This window comes from Oncorhynchus nerka, linkage group LG27, assembly GCF_034236695.1.
Source record: "Oncorhynchus nerka isolate Pitt River linkage group LG27, Oner_Uvic_2.0, whole genome shotgun sequence".
NCBI lineage: Eukaryota > Metazoa > Chordata > Actinopteri > Salmoniformes > Salmonidae > Oncorhynchus > Oncorhynchus nerka.
The window spans coordinates 33,792,174-33,814,792 of record NC_088422.1 but is presented as its reverse complement, the minus strand read 5'-3'; the positions used below and the strand labels follow the sequence as shown (position 1 = coordinate 33,814,792).

The 22,619-nt window shown below is 42.3% G+C and overlaps 1 protein-coding gene across 1 annotated transcript in view; it reads right to left on the bottom strand.

Moving 5' to 3' along the window:
- Positions 1–22,505, bottom strand: part of LOC115111639 (phosphatidylinositol 4,5-bisphosphate 5-phosphatase A-like) — a 38,295-nt gene extending 15,790 nt beyond the window's left edge. The window contains exons 1-2 of the mRNA XM_029637910.2: positions 21,959–22,505; positions 51–612 (exon numbers count right to left, since the gene is read on the bottom strand). Of these exons, the coding sequence (XP_029493770.2) occupies positions 51–598 (548 nt within the window). The 5' untranslated portion in view covers positions 599–612; positions 21,959–22,505. The remainder of the gene's footprint in view (positions 1–50; positions 613–21,958) is intronic.
- Between the last annotated feature and the right edge of the window lie 114 nt (positions 22,506–22,619).

Sequence of the window (22,619 nt, the reverse complement as noted above, 5' to 3'; positions counted from 1 at the left end):
CGAAACGGACCACGGAGGGCACTGCATATTGAGAAACACCTGGAGCTCACCTGAAGTCTTCTACCACCTGGGCCTGTGTGTCCGCGGTGCCCGACACGGAGAAGGCCCTCTGGGCATGAGGGTTGAGGTGGGGAGGTATAGGCCTGGAAGGCGGTGGCTGGGGCACTGACGCTGCCCTCATTGAGATGGGGTTCCGGGCCCCAGGGGGGTGGCCTGGGACTTTAGGGCCAGCCTTCAGAGTGGTTTCAGTGTACCCCACTGGCTCTCCAGGCCCCCCAGGGGGCTTGGCTGCTCCAGGCCGCAGGGGCTTATGACGGCTGGCCCCAGCTGGAGCATCAGGAGTGGATCTGTCCTGGTTAGCCTCTGTGGGGTCAGGTGTGGGCTCACAGACGTCTACAGAGCCCTCTACTCTGGGGGTCCTCTGAGGCCGTCGAGGCCGGGCTGGGACTGACGGTTGAGGAGCAGGAGCATTGGCGCAGGGTTCAGAGGTTGGCGTTTCTGTGCCTGGAGGTGCTGCTGGAGTGGGGGTTAAAACCTCTGATAGTCCAGATGGGTTCTCAGGGTGGGGCTGGCTTTGGTTCTGGTTGTCTAGATCCATCTCCCAGAAGCTCACTGAAAAACAATAGCAGGGGAAAGCCATGTTCACCATATTCCATCAGTGTGCCACACAGTATAGACAGACTATATGTTAAAGAAGCAATCGGAGACAAAAGTTCCAAATGTCTGGTGAGGGTGGGGAGGGTTATCATGTGCTCACACTGACTCAGCTGTTCATGTGATTGAACAGTTCACATTCCCCCCATTCCTAGGCTGCTCTGGCAGCATAATGCCAGCCCTGAGTGTTTGGCTGTCTGTCCCCTCGTGGGCGACTGAGAGCGTCTGAAACAGGTAATTAAGAGAGAGAGAGGGAAGAGAGAGTGAGAGAGAGAAGGGTGAAGGTGTTTAATGGGAGCGGAGCATAAAGGGGAATAAGAGGAAGTGGGTGGGGAGGAGAGGGAGAGACGCAGCAGGTGATGAGCAGAGGAGGTAGAAACAGGAGAGAAAAGAGAGAAAGAGCGCAAAGGAAGGGTCACCCACTTCACACTCTTATTAATACCCTCCTACACTTCACACCTCACACAGGTCTTGGACCAACTCAGAAATAGAATGAGGAGAACAAGCCAGGCTTATCTCAGCAGCTCTCTTTGTACCTGAGCCACCTCGTCTGTCATTCCCCCGGTAACCACAGAGACAGTTCATATAAGCTCAGAACACCTGATAGACACAAGTCACAGAAACCGCTGTAGGGTCTGCAGCAAACACATCCTTATAGCATGGTAATAACAACTGAGAGAGGGGGAGGGCACGTGGAGTATGAGCCAGCCTCTGGCCTGTGAGTGCCCCTGGGCCTGAGAAAGGTGACTCATGACAAGTCTGGGACACTGGCCATGCACATAACTCAACCACTGTGGTTGGGAGACAGAGACGTGAGGAGAGACGCCATCTCTCAGACTGGACCAGGAGATATAAGGAGGGCTCCTCTTGAATGCCAAGACTGCTGGGCATCCAGCCAACACAACATCACCTCACCCTCTATAAGGTATATCTGAAAGTACTGACACTATACTGTATCTATATTACAAAGCAAATGCCAGTGCAGTGTAACAGAACAATCTTAGAAGAGAATAACCCTTTTTGGTTCCAGGTAGAACAATTTTGGGTTCCATGTATAACCCTCTGTGGAAAGGGTTCTTCATAGAACAGAAAAGGGGTTCTACCTGGAACCAAAAAGGGTTATTATGTTAATTTAGATAAATTTAGATTTTGTGTCACAGATTTACACACAATACCCCATAATTTGGAAATAGCTTTTTAGAATTTTTTTACTAATTAATAAAAAATGAAAAGCTGAAATGTCTTGAGTCAATAAGTATTCAGCCCGGCCTCCCGGGTGGCACAGTGGTTAAGGGCGTAAGGGCGCTGTACTGCAGCGCCAGCTGTGCCAACAGAGACTCTGGGTTCGCGCCCAGGCTCTGTCGTAACCGGCCGCGACCAGGAGGTCCGTGGGGCGATGCACAATTGGCCTAGCGTCCTAGATATCCTTGTCTCATCGCGTACCAGAGACTCCTGTGGCGGGCCGGGCGCAGTGCGCGCTAACCAAGGTTGCCGGTGTTTCCTCTGACACATTGGTGCGGCTGGCTTCCGGTTTGGATGCGCGCTGTGTTAAGAAGCAGTGCGGCTTGGTTGGGTTGTGTATCGGAGGACACATGACTTTCAACCATCGTCTCTCCTGAGCCCGTACGGGAGTTGTAGCGATGAGACAAGATTGTAGCTACTAAAACAATTGAATACCACGAAATTGGGGGGAAAAAATAAGTATTCAAACATTTTGTAATGGCAAACCTAAATAAGTTCAAGAGTAAAAATGTGCTTAACAAGTCACATAATAAATGTGTGCAATAATAGTGTTGAACATGATTTTTAAATGACTACCTCATATCTGTAGCCCACACATAAAATGATCTGTAAGGTACCTCAGTCGAGCAGTGAATTTCAAGCACAGATTCAACCACAAAGACCAGCGAGGTTTTTCAATGGTTTGCAAAGAAGGGCACCTATTGGTAGATGGGTCAACAACAACAAAAAAGCAGACATTGAATATCCCTTTGAGCATGGTGCAGTTATTAATTACACTTTGGATGGTGTATCAATCAATATACAACAGTCTCTACAAAGATACAGGCACCCTTTCTAACTCAGTTGCTGGAGAGGAAGGAAACCGCTTAGGGATTTCACAATGAGGCCAATGGTGACTTTAGAACAGTTGCAGATTAATGGCTGTGAAAGGAGATAACTGAGGATGGATCAACAACAATGTTACTCCACAATACTAACATAAATGACAGAGTAAAAAAGGAGGAAGCCTGTACAGAATACAAATATTCCAAAACATGCACCATGTTTGCAATAAGGCACTAAAGTAATACTGCAAAAAAATGTGGCAAAGAAAATAACTTTTTTTCCTGAATACAAAGCATTATGTTTGGGGCAAATCCAACACAACACATCACTGAGTACAACCTTCATATTTTCAAGCATGGTGGTGGCTGCATCATGTTATTGGTATGCTTGTCATCGGTAAGGTCTAGGGAGTTTTTTTTATAAAAATAAACTAAATAGAGCTAAGCACAGGCAAAATCCTAGAAGAAACTTGGTTCAGACACGAGGAGACAAATGAACCTTTCAACAGTACAATAACCTAAAACACAAGGCCAAATATACACTGGAGTTGCTTACCAATATGACATTTAATGTTCCTGAGTGGCCTAGTTACATTTTTTACTTTTAGAAAATCTATGGCAAGACTTGAAATGTGGCTGTCTAGCAATGATCAAGAACAAACTTGACAGAGCTTGAAGAATTTTTAAATGAATTATGGGTAAATATTGTACAATCCAGGTGTGCAAAGTTCTTAGAGACTTACCCAGAAAGGTGATACTAAAATGTATTGACTCAGGGGGTTGAATACATATCTAATTAAGATATATTATGTGTTTTATTTTCCATTCATTAAAAATATATATACACTACCAGTCAAAAGTTTTAGAACACCTACTCATTCAAGGGTTTTTCTTTATTTTAACTATTTTCTACAATGTAGAATATAGTGAAGACATCAAAACTATGAAATAACACATATGGAATCATGGAGTAAATAAAAAGTGTTAAACAAATCAAAATATATTTTATGAGATTCTTCTAATAGCCACCCTTTGCCTTGATGACAGCTTTGCACTCTTGGAATTCTCTCAACCAGATTCATAAGGTAGTCACATGGAATGCATTTTAATTAACATGTGTGCCTTGTTAAAAGTGAATTTGTGGAATTTCTTTCCTTCTTAATGCATTTGAGCCAATCAGTTGTGTAGTGACAAAGTAGGGGTGGTATACAGAAGATAGCTGTGTTTGGTAAAAGACCATGTCCATATTATGGCAAGAACAGCTCAAATAAGCAAAGAGAAATGACAGTCCATCATTACTTTAAGACATGAAGATCAGTCAATAGGGAACATTTCAAGAACTTCATTTCTTCAAGTGCAGTCGCAAAAACCATCAAGCGCTATGATGAAACTGGCTATCATGAGGACCACCACAGGAAAGGAAGATCCAGAGTTACCTCTGCTGCAGAGGATAAATTAATTAGAGTTACCAGCCTCAGAAATTGCAGCCCAAAATAAATGCTTCACAGAGTTCAAGTAACAGACACATCTCAAAATCAACTGTTCAGAGGAGACTACGTGAATGAGGCCTCCGTGGTCGATTTGCTGCAAAGAAACAACTACTAAAGGACACCAAGAAACACGAGCAATGGACATTAGACCGGTGGAAATCTGCCCTTTGGTCTGGAGTCCAAATTTGACATTTTTGGTTCCAACAGCCGTGTCTGTGTGAGAAGTGGTGTGGGTGAACAGATGATCTCTGCATTGTGTATTTCCCAACATAAAACATGGAGGAGGAGGTGTTATCGTGTAGGGATGCTTTGCTGGTGACACTGTCAGTAATTTATTTAGACTTCAAGGCACACTTAACCAGCATGGCTACCACAGCATTCTGCAGTGATACGCCATTCCATCTGGTTTGGGCTTAGTGGGACTTTAATTTGTTTTTCAACAGGACAATGACCCGACAGACCTCCAGGCTGTGTAAGAGCTATTTTACCAAGAATGAGAGTGATGGAGTGCTGCATCAGATGACCTGGCATCCACAATCCCCCGACCTCAACCAAATTGAGAGGGTTTGGGATGAGTCAGACCGCAGAGTGAAGTACAAGCATGGGAATTGTAAGGGTTCCCGTCCTCCTCTTCTGAGGAGGAGTAGCGAGAAGGATCGGAGGACCAATGCGCAGCGTGGTAAGTGTCCATAATGTTTTTTAATAAAGACAATAGAACACTCGAACAAAACAACAAACGATGACGTGAATATACAAAACCGAAAACAGTACCGTGTGGACCAAACACTCACACAGAAAACAAACACCCACAACTCAAAAGTGAAACCAGGCTACCTAAGTATAATTCTCAATCAGGGACAACAATTGACAGCTGCTTCTGATTGAGAACCATACTAGGCCGAACACAGAAATCCCAAATTATAGAAAAACGAACATAGACAACCCACCCAACTCACACCCTGACCATACTAAAACAAAAGACAAAACAAAGGAACTAAGGTCAGAACGTGACAGGAATTCCTTCAAGACTGTTGGAAAAGCATTCCAGGTGAAGCTGGTTGAGAGAATGCCAAGAGTCTGCAAAGCTGTCATCAAGGCAAAAGGTGTCTATTTGAAGAACCTCAAATCTCAAATATATTTTGAATTGTTTAACACTTTGTGGTGTCTGTTGATTCGGCACAGCATCCCCAGGCAGGCTGGACAGTACCTACGATGACAACATCCAATGTCTGTCAACCGTGCATATACAGTAGCCTATCTCATGTTTGTTCCTTTCCCATTTGTACACATATCCTCTGGTCCTATCTCCTTTACCATGCCTTAACCCCTCCCCCCTCTTCCGACTCCTTATCTTCCATTTTACTTCCAACGTCTCCTCTGCCGTCATTGTTCGTCTATATCTAACACACACTGTATCTCTCTTATTTATTATCCTCTATTTTGCCTCTTCCCTGTCTGTCTAATTCTATACCTAAAATTACCCTACGCTTTCACATACAGCTAGAGATAACTATCAGCAGCCAACGGAGGAATGGGGGGATGAGGTCTGGAAATAAATGCTGGATGACTGAAAAGGGAGTATATGGGAGGTAGTGGTAGTATAACTGCTAGTGAGCAATACAGAAAGTAAGAAAATATGAAATTGTGAACATTATTTGGGAAAAATGCATTCATAGTAACTAACAAGTAAAGGAATGGTATTTTATACCTACACCCCCCTGCGTATTTATTTGGACAGTGAAGCTAAAACGTTGGTTCTATATTCCAGTATTTTGGATTAAAGAGCTAATGTTTCATATGAGGCAACAGTCCAGAAGGTTGCCAGTTATTTGATGGTATTCCCATACATATCTGTTTTGCCGTTTCATTTATTCACATTGATGCACGTTTCTCTCTTCGTGTATTCTGACCTTGAATTTAAGCATGAGAATAGCATGCTATTCACCAGCTATTCGTTTTGGGTGATCGAATCAATGAAGGTGTGGCTGAGTTGTGTCTACAGATAACCATATTATGACCTTGACGTAATTCCCTAAAAATTCCACCACCTTTAAGCGCAAGGAAACTATGAATAAGGTCTTGCGAACCTACCGGTTCCAAGTGGAAAAAGCATCTAATTTTTTCGCTGGAAATAACACCATTCTTCTCTACGCACTGTAATTTACAATTTGATAATAGCTATTGATAAGAGCCAGGTAAACGAGTCATCAGTTTGGATAAGGGAATTGTAAATATAAATGACACTTGTTTTATATCTATTTTTACCTTATAATCGTGAAATGGCAGCAAATGTGAAATGTGAAAACTGAAGCATATCAACATATCAACTTTCCCACAGTAAAGTTTATGAAATGCTGTGCCACTTGGCAGAATTTAAATTGTACGGCCTTTAAACTCGCAGGGATGGGCACTCTCGAATGTCTTAATTATAGGCTACCCCGACTTTCTCGGTTTCCTATTTCTATCATGTTCAATATTAGCCAATAACAGAAATCGACAGTCAGTAGGCCCAATAAACCTACACATTCAACAGCTAATTTACTGTTAGTTCGCTTCATTTGGTACAGCCTACATTATAATTACATTGTTTCGTTTACCTTCATTTGCTTCCTCTGTAAACGCTGTCACCGCGGTGAGGTTGTTGCTGAATATCATTAGTAACAGTTGAAATGTAGGCTAATTAAATCGTTATGGAGCAGAGCGATGATCAAGTCGTAACAGTTTGAACCCAACACATGGCGCAATACTTGGCGGTGTCATCACACAGTTCCATAGTTGAGCAGGCAACAGAAGAGGGTATAGGCTACAATTGTACACTTTTCTTCCCATTATAATTCTACAAGTTTGTACACTAATCTTCCAACAATGCCATGGGTTGAAAAACTGAATGTGGCAACTTTCAGGATTAATCAAACCACTGAATTTTTTATTAATTCATATATTTAGTGTGTAAAGGCTCTACAAACCTGTTTTTTATGATTCAGAAATACTTTCATAACCTTAAATAATATACAAGATCAGAGTATTTTTAAATCTACCAATTGGCGCTGAAACAGAGAGGAATATGCATATATTTAGCTAGCTCCCTTTCATTGATCTATAATATTCTGAACACCTCTCGAAATAATCTACTAAATATTATAGTATATTCTACGAACCTGTAACCCGACACATTGACTCAGTACCGGTACCCCTGTATTTAGCCTCATTATTGTTAAACTTTTTTAAAAACTTTAGTTTATTTAGTAATTAACTCTATATTCATAAAACTGCATTGTTGGTTATAGGCTTGTAAGTAAGCATGTATTCGGCGCATGTGACAAATACAATTATATTTTATTTGAGTCTATCGACAAAATGTACAACTAAAAAATACACCTTATTTAATTTAAAGATAAATGTATTGAAAACCCTATTGATCAGAAAACTCAATGAAAAAAATCTGTTGGTCATCTGTTGGAAAGGTCTTCAGCAGTTGAAATACATTTATTCAGAGCGTGCAAGGTAGCCACACCTGCAGGGAGTGTTACACGACTGAATAAGGTAAGTCTGAATACCAAATATCAAATCAAATTCTATTGGTCACATACACATGGTTAGCAGATGTTAATCCGAGTGTCAAATGCTTGTACTTCTAGTTCCGACAGTGCAGTAATACCTAACAAGTAATCTAACAAAATCACAACGACTACCTTATACACACAAATGTAAAGGGATGAATAAGAACATGCACATATATATGGATGAGTGATGACTGTGTGGCATAGGCAATATGCAGTCCATGGTATAGAATACAGTACATGCATAAGAGATGAGTAATGTAGGATATGTAAACACTATTAAAGTGGCATTATTTAAAGTGACTAGTGATACCTTCATTAATCCATTTATTAAAGTGGCCAGAGATTTGAGTCTGTATGTTGGCAGCAGTCTCTCTATGTTAGTGATTTAAGTCTCTCAGTCCCAGCTTTGATGCACCTGTACTGACCTCTCCTTCTGGATGATAACGGGGTGAACAGGCAGTGGCTTGGATGGTTGTTGTCCTTGATGATCTTTTTGGCCTTCCTGTGACATCGGGTGCTGTAGGTGTAATGGAAGGGCAGGTTGCTTGCCACCGATGATGCGTTGTGCAGACCGCCCTACCCTCTGGAGAGCCTTGCGGTTTAGGGAGATGCAGTTTCCGTACCAGGCGCTGATACAACCTGACAGGGTGCTCTCGATTGTGCATCTGTAAAAGTTTGTGAGTGTTTTCGGTGACAAGCCAAATTTCTTCAGCCTCCTGAGGTTGAAGAAGGCGCTGTTGCGGAGGCCCTGGAATGCGGTTTTAACCAATTAGCATTCAGGATTAGACAACACCCGTTGTATAAATGACCAATATACCATGGCTAAGGGCTGTTCTTATGCACGACACAACACAGAGTGTCTGGATACAGCCCTTAGCCATGGTATATTAGCCATATACCACACCCCCTTCGGCTTTATAGCTTAATTATAAACGCCTTCCTTCAAACAGGATGTGGGAAATCTGAGATTTGTAGTTTTTGAACTCAGCCCCTATCAAATACACAGTGGGATATGGGTCATTTTGCACTTCATACGGCTTCTTCTAGATGTCAACCATCTTTAGAACGTTGTTTCAGGCTTCTACTGTGAAGGGGTGCCGGATGGGAGCTGTTTGAGTCAGAGGTCTGGCAGCAGCCTCGATCTCAGTCACACGCGTTCACATGAGAGGTAGCTCTCGTTCCATTGCTTTTCTACAGACAATGGTATTCTCCGGTTGGAACATTATTGAACATTTATGATAAAAACATCCTAAAGATTGAATATTTATAATGATATTTCTGATTTATGTTGACTACACAATATGGCGGATATCTTTTTGGCTGCTTTGTTGTCTGAACGCTGTACTCAGATTATTGCATGGTTTGCTTTTTCCGTCAAGTTTTTTTGAAATCTGACACAGTGGTTGCATTAATGAAAAGTGTATCTAAAGTTCCATGCATAACACTTGAATTTTCATCAACATTTATAATGAGTACTTCTGTGAATTGATGTGGCTCTCTGCAAAATCACTGCATGTTTTAGAACTACTGAACGTAACGCACCAATGTAAAATGCTGTAAAGCATTTTTGAAATCAGACACTGTGGCTGGATTAACGAGAATTGATCTTTAAAATGGTGCCTATGTCACGCCCTGACCTTAGAGATCCTGTTTATGTCTCTATTTTGGTTTGGTCAGGGTGTGATTTGGGGTGGGTATTCTATGTTATATTATTTGTATTTCTATGTTTTGGCCGGGTAGGGTTCTCAATCAGGGACAGCTGTCTATCGTTGTCTCTGATTGAGAACCATACTTAGGTAACCCTTTCCCACCTGTCTTTGTGGGAAGTTAACTTTGTTTGTGGCACATAGACAATACAAAACAACCGTGAAGCTTAAGGGCTATTGTTTTTGTCGGCGTCATCCTAAATAAAAGGAATATGTACGCTCACCACGCTGCGCTTTGGTCTAGTTCTTTTGAAGGCCGTGACAGCCTAATACTTGTATGTTTGAGAAATTTGATTTATGCGATTTCTGTTGATTTATATTTGGCGCCCTGCAATTTCATTGGCTGTTGGTGAGGGGCCCCAGTCCTAGACAGGTTAAAAGCGATGGTTCGCGCTTTCAGTTTTGCGCGAATGCTGCCATCAATCCACAGTTTCTGGTTAGGGAATGTTTTAATAGTCACAGTGGGTACAACATCTCCGATGCACTTGCTAATAAACTCACTCACTGAGTCAGCGTATGCGTCAATGTTATTGTCTGAGGCTATGCGGAACATATCCCAGTCCATGTGATCGAAGCAATCTTGAAATGTGGAATCTGATTGGTCAAACCAGCTTTGGATAAACCTGAGCACAGGCGTTTCTTGTTTTATTATCTGCCTATAGGCGGGGAGCAACAAAATGGAGTCATGGTCAGATTTTCCGAAGGGAGGGCCTTGTATCCATCATGGAAGTTAGAGTAGCAATGGTCAAGAATGCTACCAGATCTTGTCGCGCATTCGATATGCTGGTAAAAATTTAGGTAACCTTATTCTCAGATTAAAAGCCCTAGCTACAATAAATGCAGCCTCAAGATATATGGTTTCCAGTTTACATACAGTCCAGTGAAGTTCTTTCAGGGCCGTTCCTGTATGTTGTTATGATTGCACCATGAGTCGTTAATCATAAGGCATACACCCCAGCCCTTCTTCTTACCAGAGAGATGTTTGTTTCTATCGGAGCGATGCGTGAAGAACCCAGGTGGCTGTACCGACTCTGACAACATGTCTCGAGTGAACCATGTTTCCATGAAACAGAGAACGTTACAATCTCTGATGTCTATCTGGAAGGCAACTCGTGCCCTAATTTCATCCACCTTGTTGTCTAGAGATTGGACATTGGCGAGTAATATGCTCGGAAGCGGTGGATGGTGTGCTCGCCTTCTAAGTCTGACCAGGAGGCCGCTCCGTCTGCCTCTCCTGCGGCGACAATGTAGTTTTGGGTCGGCCTCTGGGATTTAAATCCCATGTCCAGAGTGGAGGTCCAAACAAAGGATCCGCTTCGGGAAAGTCGTATTCCTGGTCGTAATGTTGGTAAGTTGACGTAGCATTTATATCCAATAGTTCTTCCTGGCTGTATGTAATAACACTTAAGATTTTCTGTGCTAACAATGTCAGAAATAATACATGGAATAACAAATTACTGCATAGATTCCTAAGGATCTGAAGCGTGGACGCCACGCCATCTCTGTCGGCGCCATCTTAGAAGTGTGTAGGAAAGGCGTGCTTAGGAAAGGTGTAAATGTCCTAGGAAATGCCGAATACAACCGTGAAATGCTTACTTACAAGCCCTTAACCAACAAAGCAGTTTTAAGAAAATAAGAGTTAAGAAAATGTTTACTAATGTCTTTTCTCCTGAGGACTACACATGGGCCTGAATAGACAGGCTCTGATTGACAGCAGGTACTTCTCATTCCACACACATTCTACAGGGAGAGAGAGCGGAATGATTTAATAATAGCCAATCTGTTATGATGTTTACATGCACCTCCATTGAGAGAGCAGGAGCAAGAGTGACAGCGAGAGCAAAAGAGAGGGAGTGCGTACAGCAAACAACACACAAGAATACAGCACAAATAAGTATAAACAGAATTTTAAACTGGATGGTTTCAGCTCTGAATGCTGATTGGCTGACATGGGTATTTATTTCTACTGTTCTAATTACATTGGTAACCAGTTTATAATAAGCAATAAGACACCTTGGGGGTTTGTGGTATTTAAGGGATAATACCAGAGAAGCCGGTGTTTGGAGGATATATTGGCACGGGTGTTGTTAGGCCCGAGGGCTGGCGACCGAAGACGTGGGCCATTTTTGCCACACCTCATGTGTCTCTCGGTCACAGCCGGCTGCAACACAGCCTGGGATCGAACCTGCAACTGTAGTGACATCTCAAGCACTGTGATGCATGCAGTGCCTTAGACCGCTGCGCCACAGGATTAGACCCACCCGTTGTATAAATGACCAATATACCATGGCTAAGGGCTGTTCTTATGCACGACACAACACAGAGTGTCTGGATACAGCCCTTAGCCATGGTATATTAGCCATATACCACACCCCCTTCGGCTTTATAGCTTAATTATAAACTGGTTGATTTAAGCACTGAATGCTGATTGGCTGAAAGCTGTGGTATATCAGACAGTATACCATGTATTTAACAAAAAAAATACTTTTTACTGTTCTAATAAAATTAATTGTGTGCCGCCCCAAGGGTCTCCTGGTCACGGCCGACTGCGACAGAGCCTGGACTCTGACCCGGATCTCTAGTGGCACAGATAGCACTGCGATGCAGTGCCTTAGACCACTGCGCCACTGAACCAGAGATATTCTATAATGTTGTAAATGTATCCTCCTTCGTTACAAGACCCCAGGCTGTACCTCGTCTAACTTAACTAGTCTAACTAGAACCACTGCATGCAGTCCTGACAACTATCAACATGACTATCTGAAAATTCAAGTGAGTAGGTATTCTATAACTGAGAAATGGAAGAAACGATCCTCAGTAGGCTTTGAGAAGCTGGTATACTTTGGCTGGACAGAGTAGTAGAAGACTGCTCATGATGTTAACTGTGAAGGACAAGTCATGTCTGGGTAATAGGATTTGGTCTTTATGCAGAGGCACCATGTCCGATGCCAGTCACCTGATGGAATCCAACAAATTGTACCGGATAGTGTCAAAATATAAGATAAAGGGCTCCAGTCATTAAGGAGAATCAGTAGAGGCAGAACACAAGGAAGTTGTGCTTGGATGACTGGAACATTAGACAGGCTCCATGGATCTGGACGACTAATGCCTGCATGTGGGTGAAATCAAAGGCTTTTGCAATCTTAAAGGGAAGTCAATTAAATACCCAAGAGTTCCTTTTTGCCCCGCTGCAATCTTTTAAAATTAGAAATATGAAGGCCTTGCCAGAGGATATAACAACACAACATGATTTTGGGTTTGTGATAGTGTATGAGAGTGAAGGGGGGTGACTTCATAAACTGGACACTACAATTTAACTGGTGGGCCTGTGGTTACAGGAGCAGGATTGGATAGGCACAAAATATTTTGGGTCTCGTCTTGAACAGAAATTAGGACACATACTCAAATACTTTATCTCTCTCTCTTTAGGCAAATGGAGACGTATAGGTATATCTCTCTAGTCACCCCCAAAACCAATTCTTTCTTTGGCCGCCTCTCCTTCCAGTTCTCTGCTGCCAATGACTGGAACGAACTACAAAAATCTCTGAAACTGGAAACACTTATCTCCCTCACTAGCTTTAAGCACCAACTGTCAGAGCAGCTCACAGATTATTGGACCTGTACATAGCCCACCTATAATTTAGCCCAAACAACTACCTCTTTTCCTACTGTATTTAATTAATTAATTAATTAATTTTGCACCCCATTATTTTTATTTCTACTTTGCACATTCTTCCATTGCAAATATACCATTCCAGTGTTTTACTTGCTACATTGTATTTACTTTGCCACCATGGCCTTTTTTTGCCTTTACCTCCCTTATCTCACCTCATTTGCTCACATCGTATATAGACTTGTTTATACTGTATTATTGACTGTATGTTTGTTTTACTCCATGTGTAACTCTGTGTCGTTGTATGTGTCGAACTGCTTTGCTTTATCTTGGCCAGGTCGCAATTGTAAATGAGAACTTGTTCTCAACTTGCCTACCTGGTTAAATAAAGGTGAAATAAATAAATAAATAAATAAAAATAGCTGCACATTAACAACAAAAAAGTGAATCCCTATCTGCTAAGGGTTGTTCAGTCTGTGAGCAGCAGAATGAGACCATGAGAGGCCTGTAGGACAGAGCTATTGGCAGGAGCTGCAGTGACCCAGTCGAGGAGTCTAACAGGCTGATGATGAGACACTAGGGGTGTGATTGTCTGGGCGCCATTAGATACAGTACAATAAGCATATTGATGAACTGGAAACACAAAACTATCTAGACATTATTTGAATTGCAGATGCCTTTGGAAGTTTTGTTTGGAAGTTATGATATAAAAAACATCCTGTTCTTATAACACGTGTAGCAATATGTCATGTACATATAAATGGGTTAATTACTTCTTCAAACTATAGTGAATGTATGTACTTTTGGCATTAAAAATAATTGAATGTCAGCAGGAAACAATATCAATCTGTAAATCCTTTGAAAAAAATCCATAAAATGTGAAAAAGAGGAAAAGGTCAGCACTGTGAGTTCACCAGTTCATCAGGCCAGGGGGCATAGGCCACGCTAATAAAATAACAGTAACCGGGGTTGTAATGCTTTCTACCAGTCAGAGAGAAAAAAAAGAAGAAAAAAAGCTACAGTAAGTTATATGGTTGAAATGACCCTGAGGAAAAGTAGAAAAAGAAGGCAAACTAAATGAAATAAGCCATTCTGAGGTGATATCTTGACTTCAGTTTCATGTACTTTAAAGATCTCTTGGCAAGTTGAATTGTGTGCAACAACCATTGGTCCGTATGTTCTAAATTAAGTGACTGACTGAAGAGATGTATAAATGGATTTCTTCAGGAATCCAATCAACCAATGACTGAATGAGGCCAGTCGCTTGTGTGGCCTATTTCTGCTCCCATTTCAAGGGCATTGTGAGATAAAAATTGAAGGTCGGTTTAATTTGGTGTTTCAGTCTCAGATCTTATCTCAGAGCATGTCTGTGTATGTGTCAGGTAGATAACAACAGAGAGAGAGGGCATCTGTGTGTTTTAACAACATGATTATAAATCATGACCAGTATATGGGTGTTGTGGCTATTTCAATCAAGAGTTAGACCAGGTTAATTCAGTAGTGCAAATGTGTACAAACACGGATGCATGAGGGAACATCAGTCTAGTTGCACAAAGGATTTTTCCACCACTAGACATAACAATGCCCTAGGAGGTTTTTATTATACAATCACTATCCAGACTACTTGCTGAATTTTTATCTTCCCAATGGGCTCGGTGGTCCAATTCCTGTATCTTAACCCCAACCTCTTGCTCCACTTCCTGAAGCTGTGTAACTCAATCAGAGGCAAAAAGTAACATGAAAGAGAATCAGAGTAGGGATAGATGATTTCCGACAGTGGCATATGGGTTATATAATGATAGCACATAGTAGAGTGCCTATTGCAAACTGATAATACATAGGATAAATTAATTGGACATAACATTTATATTAGCATAATATGATAATGATTATGCTAATATGATAACAATTCTGATAATGAAAAGAAGAACACTGTCAATGTTTGTTTATATTATTCCTTGCATGTTAGGGTAATAGGGGGTAACTAGCCCCCCCCCAAAAAAAACTATGTCTAATTGCTGACACAAAAAAAGCAAAGTTTAGAGAAAAAATTTGGTGCTTAGGCTAATAAACTATAAAGGGAAATAAATGGCTACATTTGACACTTTTTTAAAGTTATTTCATGAAATTTTGTTTTTATGAAAGGGGAGTTTGTTTTAAGTACCAGGGTAACTGTACTTGTAAGTACACCCTGTTACGCTCTCCCTGCCTCCTTCACTGTGTTTTTGTGCTTTTATTTGTAGATTGGGGACAGGTGGAGCTGATTAGGTCGTTAAAGGTGACAAGTTGCACCTGGGTTTGGGACCTAGAAGATAAAAGTTCCTGGTGCCCAGTCTTGGTTCTCTTTCTCCACAAGCACCATTTTGTTTTGTGATCTAGTTGATTTTGGTTTTAGATTAGGTGCACCCTTCAACACATTTTACCTTCATCCATGCATCTCCATTACACCCAGGAGAATGTGAATCCAAGATGGCGTAGCAGTCAGACGTCTTTGTCCTGTCCCTTGTATATATCGTTTTACATCTTTTTCGTCGCATATCCTTTAAAATATTTTGCTAAACCTCAACATCTAAATACTCTCCTGCAACCCGCCTCACCCAATGTGGCATGGATCTGCTTTCTCTTCCTATAGTATTTATATTTACTTCGGATCTGGAATCCCTCAACTGAAGCTAGCCAGCTAACTACCAGCTATTAGTCAGCTAACTACCAGCTATCAGTCAGCAAACCATTGCCAGCAGTCATCAGCTAACCTTCAGCTCGGAAAGCTCTCGTCAGGTCGAACAACGTGACTCTAAACAGAGCATAACGGACCTGTTATTTTTATCCCCGGATTCCTACCGCAAACTGAATTTTCATCTGGATCTTCACAACTAGCTAACCGCAACCCCGGATGACTACTCCTGGCTAGCGTTTCCATCCCAGAACAAGCACCAATTAGCTTGAAGCTAGCCCGGCCAGGGCTCCTGTGCTACCACCGAAGTATATTCCTGGGCTACAATATCCGGACCCCTTCTACAGACGTTACGGGGCATGGAACCCCGCAGATCCCCTACGATTGGAATACCGTCATAATCTGCCCGAGGACTCCAACAGGCCCCTCAGGCGCGACGCCCACTGAAGGCCCATTATGCTAACCAGCTAGGCCTGCTAGCTACCTAGAGTTACTTGGAACCCTACTAATTCCACGACTGGTCTATCGACGTCACCGCACGAATAGGCAAAAACATAACTACCCCCATCGTGACGTCCCCCAAAGGCTAACTTTCTAGCCCCTGCTATCTGCTTGCTTGCTAACCCTGTCTGCTAACTGCTAGCCCTTGCTAACTGCTTGCTTGCTAACCCGGTCTGCTAACTGCTAGCCCCTGCTAACTGCTTGCTAACCCGGCCTGCTAACTGCTTGCTTGCCCCGGTCTACTAACTGCTAGCTGCCGGCCCTGGCCTGCTAACTGCTAGCTTACCTGTCCAGTCTGTAACTGCTAGCCCACGCTAACTGCTTGCTTGCTAACCCGGCCTGCTAACTGCTTGCTTGTTTAGCCCCGGCCTACTAACTGTTAGCTTGTTAGCATCGGCCTGCTAACTGTCTGAATCGCCGTGTCCCCAGCCAGCCCACTCACTGGACCCATATGTTCACTTGGCTAGGCCTCTCTCTAATACTTGGCATGCCTCTCTCTAATATCAATATGCCTTGTCCATTACTGTCTTGGTTAGTGATTACTGTCATATTTCACTATAGAGCCTCTAACCTCCTACATATGCGATGACATCACCTGGTTTAAACATCTCTAGAGACTATATCTCTCATTACTCAATGCCTAGGTTTATCTCCAATGTACTCACTAAGTCTGTACCCAAAAAATTTGAGCTTCAACTTCTAAAAATTCACCTTTCCAGAAACAAGTCTCTCACCGTTAACGCTTGCTATAGACCTCCCTCTGCCCCCAGCTGTGCCCTCTATACCATATGTGAACTGATTGCCCTCCATCTATCTTCTGAGCTCGTGCTACTAGGTGACCTAAAGGTCACTAGATGACCTGGGACATGCTTAACACCTCGGCCATCCTACAAACTAAGCTTGATGCCCTCAATCTCACACAGATTATCAATGAACCTACCAGGTACAACCCCAAATCAGTAAACACGGGCACCCTCATAGATGTCATCCTAACTAATTCGCCCTCCAAATACACCTCTGCTGTTTTGAATCAACATCTCAGCGATCACTGCCTCATTGCCTGCCTCTGTAATGGGTGTGGGTCAAACGACCACCCCTCATCACTGTCAAACGCTCCCTGAAACACTTCTGCGAGCAGGCCTTTCTAATCGACCTGGCCGGGGTATCTTGGAATGACATTGACCTCATACCATCAGTAGAGGATGCCTGGCTATTCTTTAAAAGTGCCTTCCTCACCATCTTAAATAAGCATGCCCCTCTCAAAAAATTTAGAACTGGGAATAGATATAGTCCTTGGTTCACTACAGACCTGTCTGCCCTTGACCAGCACAAAAACATCCTGTGGCGTTCTGCATTAGCATCGAATAGCCCCCTTGATATGCAACTTTTCATGGAAGTTAGGAACAAATATACACAGGCAGTTAGAAAAGCAAATGCAAGCTTTTTCAAACAGAAATGTGCAACCTGTAGTACTAACTCAAAAAAGTTCTGGGACACTGTAAAGTCCATGGAGAATAAGAGCACCTCCTCCCAGCTGCCCACTGCTCTGAGGCTAGGAAACACTGTCACCACCGATAAATCCACTATAATTGAGAATTTCAATAAGCATTTCTCTACGGCTGGCCATGCTTTCCACATGGCTACCCCTACCCCAGTCAACTGCCCAGCACCCTCCACAGCAACCCGCCAAAGCCCCCACCATTTCTCCTTTACCCAAATCCAGATAGCTGATGTTCTGAAACATCTGGACCCCTACAAATCAGCCGGGCTAGACAATCTGGACCCTCTCTTTCTAAAATTATCTGCCGAAATTGTTGCAACCCCTATTACTAGCCTGTTCAACCTCTCTTTCGTATCGTCTGAGATTCCCAAAGATTGGAAAGCTGCCGCAGTCATCCCGCTCTTCAAAGGGGGTGACACTGTAGACCCAAACTGCTACAGACCTATATCTGTCCTACCCTGTCTTTCTAAGGTCTTCGAAAGCCAAGTTATAAAACAGATTACTGACCATTTCGAATCCCACCATACCTTCTCCGCTATGCAATCTGGTTTCAGAGCTGGTCATGGGTGCACCTCAGCCATGCTCAAGGTTCTAAACGACATAACCGCCATCGATAAGAGACATTACTGTGCAGCCGTATTCATCGACCTGGCCAAGGCTTTCGACTCTGTCAATCACAACATTCTTATTGGCAGACTCGACAGCTTTGGTTTCTCAAATGATTGCCTCGCCTGGTTTACCAACTACTTCTCTGATAGAGTTCAGTGTGTCAAATCGGAGGCCCTGTTGTCCGGACCTCTGACAGTCTCTATGGGTGTGCCACAGGGCACACCCATAGAGACGTCAGGCAGGTCTGAGTCGGGCCAACTCTCTTTTCTGTATACATCAATGATGTCACTCTTGCTGCTAGTGAGTCTCTGATCCACCTCTACGCAGACGACACCATTCTGTACACTTCTGGCCCCTCCTTGGACACTGTGTTAACGAACCTCCAGACGAGCTTCAATGCCATACAACTCTCCTTCCGTGGCCTCCCAACTGCTCTTAAACGCAAGTAAAACTAAATGCATGCTATTCAATCGATCACTGCCCGCACCTGCTCACCCGTCCAGCATCACTACTCTGGACGGCTCTGACTTAGAATACGTGGACAACTACAAATACCTGGGTGTCTGGTTAGACTGTAAACTCTCCTTCCAGACTCACATTAAGCATCTCCAATCCAAAATTAAATCTAGAATCGGCTTCCTATATCGCAACAAAGCATCCTTCACTCATGCTGCCAAACATACCCTCGTAAAACTGATTATCCTACCGATCCTCGACTTCGGTGATGTCATCTATAAAATAGCCTCCAACACTCTACTCAACAAACTGGATGCAGTCTATCACAGTGCCATCCGTTTCGTCACCAAAGCCCCATACACTACCCACCATTGCGACCTGTACGCTCTCGTTGGCTGGCCCTCGCTTCATACTCGTCGCCAAACCCACTGGCTACAAGTTATCTACAAGTCTCTGCTAGGTAAAGCCCCGCCTTATCTCAGCTCACTGGTCACCATAGCAGCACCCACTCGTAGCACGCGCTCCAGTAGGTATATCTCACTGGTCACCCCCAAAGCCAATTCCTCCTTTGGTTGTCTTTCCTTCCAGTTCTCTGCTGCCCATGACTGGAACAAATTGCAGAAATCTCTGAAGCTGGAGACTCACATCTCCCTCACTAGCTTTAAGCACCAGCTGTCAGAGTAGTTTACAGATCACTGCACCTGTACATAGCCCATCTGTAAACAGCCCATCTATCTACCTACCTCATCCCCATACTGGTATTTATTTATTTAGCTCCTTTGCACCCCAGTATCTCTACCTGCACATTCATCTTCTGCCGATCTACCATTCTAGTGTTTAATTGCTATATTGTAATTACTTCGCCACCATGGCCTATTTATTCCCTTAACTTATCTCATTTGCACTCACTGTATATAGACTTTTTGTTTTCTTTTGTTCTACTGTATTATTGACTGTATGTTTTGTTTATTCCATGTGTAACTCTGTTGTTGTATGTGTCGAATTGCTACGCTTTATCTTGGCCAGGTCGCAGTTGCAAATGAGAACTTGTTCTCAACTAGCCTACCTGGTTAAATAAAGGTGTTCTCAACTAGCCTACCTGGTTAAATAAAGGTGTTCTCAACTAGCCTACCTGGTTAAATAAAGGTGTTCTCAACTAGCCTACCTGGTTAAATAAAGGTGAAATAAGAAAATACATTTAAAAAACCCTCACATCAAATCAAAATCAAATCAAATTGATTTATATAGCCCTTCGTACATCAGCTGATATCTCAGTGCTGTACAGAAACCCAGCCTAAAACCCCAAACAGCAAGCAATGCAGGTGTAGAAGCACATGCCTACTTTCACACTTCACAGGTTAGTTTTCCTTTGTAGTTTTACACTTTGTTAGTTATTTAAATAAATATTTTTGTTACTCCTTAACTGCCAACGTGTAGACTGCCTTGCTTGTCACCATCTAAAAGCCAGGTTGTGACACCCCCCATGGGTAGAAGATTAAGGGTTTCACACAAGTGTGTTAATATCATTTAATCCGTTTTAATTAGAAATTCTTTAGTAAGTTTTACTTAAAAGCTAAGTCTAGTTGTCTTATTTGAATTATTTAAATGTAATATGGGGGGAAATGGGGTTGCATTGTTCACCATTAAAATCCGCACTATGAGGAGATTTGATGTAAAGATTCTCTTTTTAACTCACCTGCACATACATTTTCTTTCTTTGTTCTTTCTTTTCTATACAATCCATTATTGCACTAAATATTATTTGAATAAATCAAGATTGAATCCCAGCAGTCTTGAAAATGACATTCAAGAGCAAAATATTTTCTACAGTTTTTAATTTAAAAAGGTATTCATTGGAATATAATATTGGAATGGAATATAATTGATAACACTAAATAACATTGGAATATAACATTTAATAACAATAACTTAAGTAATTCATTCAGTGTAACGTTGGTGGCAACTCTCTTATGCTTTGCTATTGCACATTTTTAATTTGTAGATACGTCACAAATAAAACTATACCCAGTAAAATTGGAGAACAACTCACGAGCCCACCTCCTGCACTGCTCACACCTAATCCAGTCCCCACCTGTGACTGAAAATGGGGAGAGATGCCAATTGAAAAGCTCTCCCTTAAAAATGTAGCTAGATATATAGCTATATAACATAAATGCTGTGTAAAATAGCTAAAGGATACAAAGTAACATTAACTGTAAAGCTATCAGTCACTAGTGGAAACATTTACAACTGCAATTAAGTTACCGTTATCTTTTTATGTGTTTTACATAAACAATCTGGTTGTAAGGTTGCTAGCTAGCGCTCCTAGCAGTTTATGCTAACGAGCTAGCTGGCTAGCGTTTACTGCTAGTGAAGTTGCTAGCTAGCAAGTTAGCATAAACTAGTGCAAACTGGGATAGTCATTGTCTCAATGACAGGTAGAAGCACATTCATAACCATAAAGGGGTAACTAGCCCCCGGGGGGGATGTGGGTGAGTTGCCCCCAACACACTCATCCAACATATTACTACTTTACTCAAAAAGTATCTTTATTTTTCTGTTTAAACAAGTGGACTATATATCTTAAGGCTTTCCTACTTGTACATAAAAAATGTAAAAAACACCATTTCAAAAAATGTGATCAACTTACCACAAAAACGTTGTGATGGTATGGAGGAAATGTTTTGTTGAGCAAGAATAGTGGCAACCAGGGAAAGTGTTGGGAAAATAATTTGGTGACATCTTGTGGTCTTCATGTGAATTAAATGTGTGTGTGTGGGGGGGGGGGGGGGGGGGGGGTCAGTTACCCCAGGGGGCTAGTTACCCCCTAGTACCCTACCATCAAGTGGGCTAGATTTTTTTTTTTTTTTACTGTACAGCTTGTAGTGGTCATGGTTATGTTAGGTAATAACTCTGGATGTTACAGTGAGTCAGAGGACACCAGATTAAATACATGAAACCTCAGAAATAATATAATACGAACAAATATGAAAACATATGCACTCACTACTGTAAGTCAGTCTGGATAACAGCGTCTGCTAAATTACTAAAATGTAAATGTCTAGGATTGGCGGCAGCATGCAATGACGTGTCTTTACTATAACACAGTTACAGAACTAAATTACCTGTTCAGTCAATATCACAGATGAAAGGATGACAGGCGACGAGATAAACCCTCCGAATGAAGGATTGGTTAGTTAATTTAGAGTATCGCCTGATGCTTGTTCGGCGCAACCTCTCCTGGGGATGAATAGGTCTGAGCTATTACTGTATTTACGCCTTGTCAGAAGATGAGGTTTAAATAGCCTTCCACGTTACAATACTGTTATAATATCAGACCTGCCTGACGTTCTTCAAATGAAACCATCGGCATCACAGCGCGTTCCACACTGGCGAGCAGATGAGCTACCAAGTGAACTTTTGCAAGGTTCCAAATCCACGCTCACGAGAAAGAGATAGGCTACATTTCATAAACAAACCAGGCGTACGTCCATATTCACCCGTTGCGCTTATCAGTTTATAGTCTGAATTATAAAACAACGGTTACACGACGAATGCAAGTACTGCGTCGATTAAACTGTTATTTCTTGGACTGTTTGGTAGCCTTTGCCCTTTAAATTGTGAATGTGAACACTCTTTCGGCCGGTTCCGTACGCGAACGTCCACTACGACTACGCGTTGCTCTGTTGATGATGAGTAGCTACTCAGACAGCCTACAATAGCGATTGTGGAGCTTTACCGCCGCACAGCGGTTAGATTTGTGAACTGGCTCTTTACAGAAATGGA